The sequence below is a fragment of the Lotus japonicus genome, chromosome 2 (assembly GCF_012489685.1).
Source record: "Lotus japonicus ecotype B-129 chromosome 2, LjGifu_v1.2".
Lineage (NCBI taxonomy): Eukaryota > Viridiplantae > Streptophyta > Magnoliopsida > Fabales > Fabaceae > Lotus > Lotus japonicus.
The window spans coordinates 92231802-92239265 of NC_080042.1; the positions used below are offsets into that span (position 1 = coordinate 92231802).

The 7464-nt window shown below is 38.5% G+C and overlaps 1 protein-coding gene across 1 annotated transcript; it reads left to right on the top strand.

Annotated features, from left to right (window-relative positions):
* The first annotated feature begins 3059 nt into the window (after nt 1-3059).
* Nucleotides 3060-7464, top strand: LOC130741068 (vesicle-associated protein 1-2-like). The gene is made up of 8 exons (XM_057593851.1): nt 3060-3264; nt 3361-3431; nt 3581-3662; nt 3760-3875; nt 3963-4127; nt 4232-4276; nt 5829-5906; nt 7014-7464. The coding sequence occupies exons 1-8, from the start codon at nt 3213-3215 to the stop codon at nt 7122-7124; spliced, it is 720 nt and encodes a 239-aa protein (XP_057449834.1). The 5' UTR covers nt 3060-3212; the 3' UTR covers nt 7125-7464.

Below are 7464 nucleotides of genomic sequence, written 5' to 3' on the forward strand. Positions count from 1 at the left end.
CTCTAGTCTGCATTGAATGAACATTAGTTGGTGCAGCTACAAGGGGTGCAGTAGGAACTACAGAAGCAGCTGGAGAAGTTGTAGGAACAACAACTGAAGGTGTTGGGGCAGTGGTAGGTGCAGGAGAAAAGTGAACTGGCAAAGGGGAAGGGACTTGGCCAGGAGAGGCAGAAGGAGAAGGTAAGATCTGAGGTGGAGTATGTATCACAGGAGAAGGTGACTGAGTATGTGGAATTATAGAAGAAATGCCATGAGAATGCAAAACAGGACCAGGTGATGAAGGAAACATAGTAGGGAAAGGAAACCTGAACTCATTAAAGAGTACATCCTTGGAAACAAAGATTCTACCTTCTGCATCAAGACACTTATACCCTTTGTGTGAGGAAGCATAACCCAAGAAGAGACACTCTTTGGATCTGAGGGACAACTTGGACTGATTGTAAGGCCTTAGAAAAGGATAGCATGCACTTCCAAAGACTTTAAGAAACTTATAATCTGGATGAGTTTTGTATAAAAGAAAATAAGGACTAACATTGCCTAGAACTGAGGTAGGAAGTCTATTAATGAGAAAAGTTGCAGTTAGAAAGGCATGATCCCAATACTGAGAAGACATATTAGCAGCAGCAAGTAAGGACAAACCAGTTTCAATGATATGTCTATGTTTTCTCTCTACACTCCCATTTTGGTGATGTGTATGAGGACAAGTGTGCCTATGAACAACACCTAGAGAAGCAAAATGAGTGGAAAGAGGTTTGAATTCTGTGCCATTATCAGTTTGTACAGATTTAATCCTAAGATTAAACTGCAATTCAACCATTTTCTGAAACTGAATAAAGACACCACAAGTTTCTGATTTCCTTTTTAAGGGATAAATCCATGTAAAACGGGTAAAGGCATCCACACAGGTTAGAAAGTAAGAGTAACCACTAGAAGATTCTACTGACGCAGGACCCCACAAATCAGCAAATATAAGCTCCAAAGGAGAAGTATAAGTTGTAAGAGAAGAAGAAGATGGTAACCTATGAGACTTAGCCAAACAGCAAGAAGTGCAAACATAAAATTTTGCTTTATTAGGTATTGGTATATTACAAATGGATAAAGCTGAAAGTAAAGCCTCATGATGAGGATGACCTAGTCTACCATGCCAAAGATCATAAGTAGTAGGCACAACAGTGGTAGATTCTGAGTTATTTATGCTAGGTACATTAGAAATAGTAGAAGGAAAACAAACAGAAAAGGCTGAAGCTGAAGACAATGATGAAGCTGGAGTGACACTCGAAGAAGAGCCCTTGAAGAATTTGGAAGCATGCATGTTATCAAAGGAGTACAGGCCATCTGGTCCAAGTGTCCCTCGAAGAAGCACTTCAGAAGTGTCCTGACATTTCACAACACAGTAAGTAGAGTGAAACTCAAAGAAAACACCATTGTCCCTAGCAAACTTGCTAACACTAACAAGATTTTTGGTTATAGAAGGAACTAGAAGAAGATGTTTAAGCAGAAAATTAGTTTTAGCATTATAGGGTGAAGAAAATGATGCTGAACCAACTGAGTGAATTGGCAAACCTTGGCCATTCCTCATGTAAACATGATCATTACCATTCAATGAAACACTATCATTGACCACTGAAGCATCATTGGTCACATGATGTGTAGCTCCAGAATCTGGAAACCAACTGCTCAGATCAGAAGCTCCAGAAGTTGATGACCCTGAGGTAGAAGCTGGAAGTGCAGTAAGCATAGCCTGAGGTGGTCTTCCAGTAGGAAAAGCAGGCCTGGAATGTCCATGAAACTGTGCAGCAGAATTTTGATGAGTAGGTACTCCAAACCCAGGCATTGCAGATGACTGTCCAAACATAGAACCAGGACCTGAAAACTGCTGCACATTCCCAAATTGAGATGGAAATTGAGACATTCCAAAGTAAGGAGGGTAACCGAAAGAAGGCATCATCATCTGAGGCAGAGCAGCACCAAATTGTGCTGACATAGCAAAAGGTGAATATGGTGAAGCAGTAGATTGCTTTCCACCAGTGCCAGAGGATGCATTTCCTCGATGATAACAGATATTAGCATCATGTCCCCATTTGTTACAGATCTGACATTGAACATTACGGCCTCCGCCGCGTCCTCTGCCTCCGCGACCACCGCGACCACCAGAACGGTTATCATAGCCACCACGATTCCGATCATCATAGGAATGATCGTCATAGCTCTGACGATTGCGATCCTCAAACTTGGAATCGTCATAGCGATTGCCGTGTGAGGAAGATGACGAATCCACAGTGCCTGAGCCAGATCCAGTTGTAAGATGCACTGACGGAGACGACGATGTCTGCACCGGAGTCGATGACGGTGGCGACGGTGTCGATGGCGCCGGCGACGCGATAACATGAGTAAGAAGCGCAGAAGCTGGAGTCGCAGCAAGCTGACGCGAACGCGCACGCTCCAGACGAGCTTCATGAGCGATGAGAATCCCTTCAACTTGCGAAACGGAGCAGGGAACATCGCGATTGTAAAATTAAAATAACTTAGACCCTGTCTAGGGTTGTTTTTTATTTTATGTTGTAAAATTTTTAAAAACTAAAACTAGTTTTTATTTTTTAGTTTATAAATTCAATTTTAGCTCATTTTTGTGGTTTATCATTTTTTAAAATGTTATTCTAAACTTTGTAAATTAACAAGTGATCACAATTAACAACTTTGTAAACTCATGATAGTGTGTATTAAACTTCATAAGATTTTTTTTTACAGGCGAATGTTAGTTGTTAATTGTTAGTAAATTAGTTTCTTCACCAAGATTTGAACCATATCCCTTCACCCTGCAAATCCCTTCATTCTCTTAGCTCACCACCCTTCCTAATAGAAAAGTTTGATAGCAGCGATGGTAAGGGTGGTGGAGGTGGCGGCAACGGTGGAAGTAGTGGTGGTGACAGTGGCAGTAGTGGAATGCACTTATCACGATGCTATTTTTTTTTGTGTTGTGTAATAATTTTTATTATGAATTAATGAATAAATAAAATAAAAAGTTAGAAGGCACGTGGAAACGGACAGCATGAACACCACACCACACAACATAGTAAAATAGGAAAGAAGAGAAAAGGAAATTGAATGAGAGTCCTCCCTTCTCACCTCCCTCTCTGTCATGTCATAATCGCATCGCATCTGCATTTCAATTCATTCCCATTCTTCTCCTTCTCCTTCTCCATCGATCCGAAATGAGCACCGGCGACCTCCTCCACATTGATCCTCTTGAACTCAAGTTCATCTGTGCGTTTATCATGGATCTCTTTTCTCATCTTCTAGGGTTTCTTTCTCCTCTGTTTGATTTTGATTTTGAATTTTCATTCTCATTCCCTGTTTCAGTTGAATTGAAGAAGCAGATCTCATGTTCTCTTCAATTATCAAATCAGACCGATGAATATGTAGCTTTCAAGGTAATCAAATCTATAAGATCTGCTCAATTGCTCAATTCAATTCACCCTAATATCAAATCCATTTTTGTTTCTTCTTGTCAGATTCGATTCCTCGCATGTGCAAATTGCTAACATTGAATGAATTTTTTGTTTTTTGTTTTCATGAACAGGTGAAAACGACAAATCCCAAGAAGTATTGTGTCCGTCCAAACACTGGGGTCGTTTTGCCACGTTCTACATGTGATGTTACAGGTACTATACTACCACCAATGCCAATGAATATGTTGATAATTGATATGATCTTCTCCCTGTCCTTTGATTGATGATGGTGACATTCCGTGTTTCACAGTCACCATGCAAGCGCAGAAGGAAGCTCCACCTGATATGCAATGCAAGGATAAGTTTCTTCTTCAAAGCGTCAAAGTAGAGGATGGAGTCACCGCAAAGGATATCACTGCAGAAATGGTACATCACATCATGATGCAAGTTACCCTTTGATTCTGTTTGTTTTTTATATTGAATTTTGGGTCATCATTTGCAATTTTTGTTTAGTTCAACAAGGAAGCAGGGCACATTGTTGAAGAATGCAAATTAAGAGTGGTGTATGTTGCTCCACCTCAACCTCCGTCTCCGGTTGCGGAAGGTTCCGAGGAAGGCTCATCGCCTAGAGGTTCTGTTTCTGAGAACGGAAATGTCAATGGTTCTGACTCTGCAACTGTGAGTTCTGAACTTGTTACTAGTTTAGGTGAACCTTCCTTTTTCCGCTATTAAATAAAATCAAATGATCTCAAATGGGATATCTTTCTTTTTGGGTATTGCAGGGAACAAGAGGATTTACTGAACGGGCTTCAGACAAATCTGCAGAGGTAAAGGAAATAGCTTTTTTTTAAAGTATATTTGTAATTTGTTGTTCGTCGACATGCATTTTGATTTGTGGATAGCTGCTGTTTTAATTAAATGACATTAGTTGTTACTTATAGGCATCGATTTTTTCAGGGATGAATATAAATGACTAAAGAGAATTGAACTTCCTTGTTTGTCATTCACAAGCTTTCTGAGATACACTACAATAATCACATAAACAAAACATTGTAAAGCAGTTTATTGAGTTCATTGTTCTATAAGAAGTTCCATGTGCATGATATCGTCCTTCTATTATTTTTCCAAGTGTTGCATAACTATATATACTTCACGTTTGTAATATATCCACTCAAGAAAAACAAATGTTTTCTTCATTAATATTCTGTACTCTATTCTCTGTTTGGCACTAACATAAGCATGTTGTTTTGGAATGTAATTACCTACCCTCTCCCGAGGTTTATATGATGAATATTTTTGTATTTGAAAAAGAAAGCATAGCTGTTTATAAATATAAGGTCCTCGCCCCACATTCTGGCCACCAGTTACAAAAGAATCTCTTGTAGCCTAGCAATCCTCATAGGTTCTTGCACACCAAGTGAGGTTTATGTAACCTGGAGACTCCTAAGCCGCCGCCACCCCCCCCCCCCGCAAGAATATGCTTAGTGCTACCGAATCCTCACCCTGGCCAGCAGCAACTCATCAAACGGTTTGTTTGCTTCAGTCTTGTAAGCTCTGATAAGGGATCTTCATAATTCCCATCCTCAAACCTGCAACCCGCATCATGGAATCTGCCTCCATTTCAAATTTTCTTTCCCTTTCAGTGCTGTGTCATGTCTTAACCAAGCAAAGGTTTTTCCCTCCATAGCCACCAGCAACAACTTGGAATTCTTTAGTGTCAAGAACCTCTTCCAATACAAAATACTGTTCACATTTACCCGTCCATTCTCCACACAGAATCATCAATAGACGGGAAGGGAATCATGGGAGCCTCCGGGATCCATCTTCCCCTGGTTACTACCTCCTCCTCCCCTCTTATAAACTCTTAAAAAAAATACTCCTGTCCAAGCTAGCTAGTAATTTCTGAATTGTTAATGATTATTTTGATTTCTTTTTCAGATTTCTCCCCTTTTAATGATAATTCAAAAGTGATTATTCAGGGTAGCTTTAGAGTAATTTCAAATAGCTTTAGGATGTTGCAAATTGCTTTTTCTGCTTTAGATCCTAAAGAATGATATTGAATGACTTTGCCCAAAATTTCCTAATTATCTAATGATATCATGCATCCCATGTAGTACCAAATGTAAGGGATTAAATTCGTATTTTCAAATTTCAAGTACCAAGTATAAATGCATTATGTTGTTATTGTTGTACGACTTATCTTTGATTAGCCGGACAAAAAAAAAAGAATAACATGTTTCTTTAGTTTTGGGGTTGCTGGCTGTAAATTTTTCTGTTCTTCAAGTTTCTAACCTTCAGGTTTTCCCCCCCTTGATGCGTGCTTGCCTGTCTGTATGGGTGCTTGTGAACTTTATTTTGATTGTAGTTGCTTTGCTGCAGGCAAAAGCTCTTATAGCAAGGTTGACTGAAGAAAAGAATAATGCAATTCAACAAAATAACAAGCTTTCTCAGGAACTGGTGAGTGTTAACAAAATATTGTTGATACCTTTCATATGATTAGTGTGTATTTCTATTTTCTTTTCCTGACTGGAGAGTGGGGGGGATATTTAATTTTAAAATCTGATCTTCCTTGACTTTGAGTATTACCCTATTTTAAGCCGGTAGTAGTACAATTCTAAATGACTAAAAGTTAAACTGAAGGAAAGCACCAAAAATAATAGGAAGAGAAAAATCATGATACAGCTGAAGGATTGGCCACTGGTCCAGGACGGATCCTGATGGATGTGTTGATTTTCTTTAGAAGGAATTCTTTACTTTTTTTTTTAACACAATGCATTTCCATATAATTTATTTGGACGAGAATGGTTCAGTTTTTCGCTGTATTTTGTCCTCGCCATCCTTTTTTTTGCATACAAAAATACAATTTATGTGATTTTTGCAGTATTTTCATGGGTATCATTTTATTTTATCATCTCAGTATCTGGCTTGTCATCATGTACTCCTTTTAACTATTTTATTGGAAACCTCGTGAGCTAAAGTGTAACATCACATGATGTTCTGTGTTACATGTGGAACTGTATAAGTAGAAGTATTTTACAGGTTTTGTCAAGGTAACTTCAGGAGAGGACTTTTCTTGAATTGAACTATAGAAATAATGCTTGTAGTTTCTCCCTGAAAATATTTTGAGTGTGTTGAATCAATCTTTTCCTTTCCTGAATTTGCTGTATTGTTATCGATTGCTTGGCACTGAGAAACATACATTTCCAGCTCCAGTTTGTTGAAGAAACATTTGTGCTGGACATGGTAGTTATTTTTGCTTCATGTTGTTTCTTATTAATTCACATCATTAAGCTATCATTGTCTTCAATCTTGTGCTTTTTTTGCTTTCTGGCACTGTGCTACAATCTGTTAGGAACCCATATTTGCCAGCTAATTGTTTCTTATCCATTCATGTTGAACTTGAAAGTCGAAACTAGTCATATGTCTTGTCACGTGTACTTTTAGTCTAGCATAGGATGGCAATAGAACTTTGTATGATCTATTTGTATTCAAGCAACTAAGCGTAGTGCCTTTTAATGCTGGTTTTTTAACTTGTGAACATCAAATGATATTTATTACCTGCAGGACATGCTGAGACGTGAAAGCAACAAAAGTCGTGGGGGTATCTCGATGCTTATTGTCATATTAATTGGTTTGCTCGGCATAATTATGGGGTATATCATGAAGAAGGCCTAAGTGTTTTTGAGATTCCATCTTTTACCATACTTTTTAGTTTCCCTATTGTTCCTGACTATTCATGAAATGATGACGAAGGAAAAATAGGTTAATTCAGCAGGTCTTTTCTTTTCTCTGTGGGAGGGTTGTTATAATTTTGGATGTAGAAACATTAGTTGATAGTGTGGGTCTATGCTTTTGCTTGTAGAGCAGATTATTGTGAACTGACTCATGCTTTCGGTAACATGCATTCTTTTTGTAACTTATGGAAGATTGTTTTGTGTGGTTCATCAAGTGACTATCTGGAAATGTCAACAAAGACCAGTAGTAACAGGAACAGTATCATTTATTTCCCTGATCA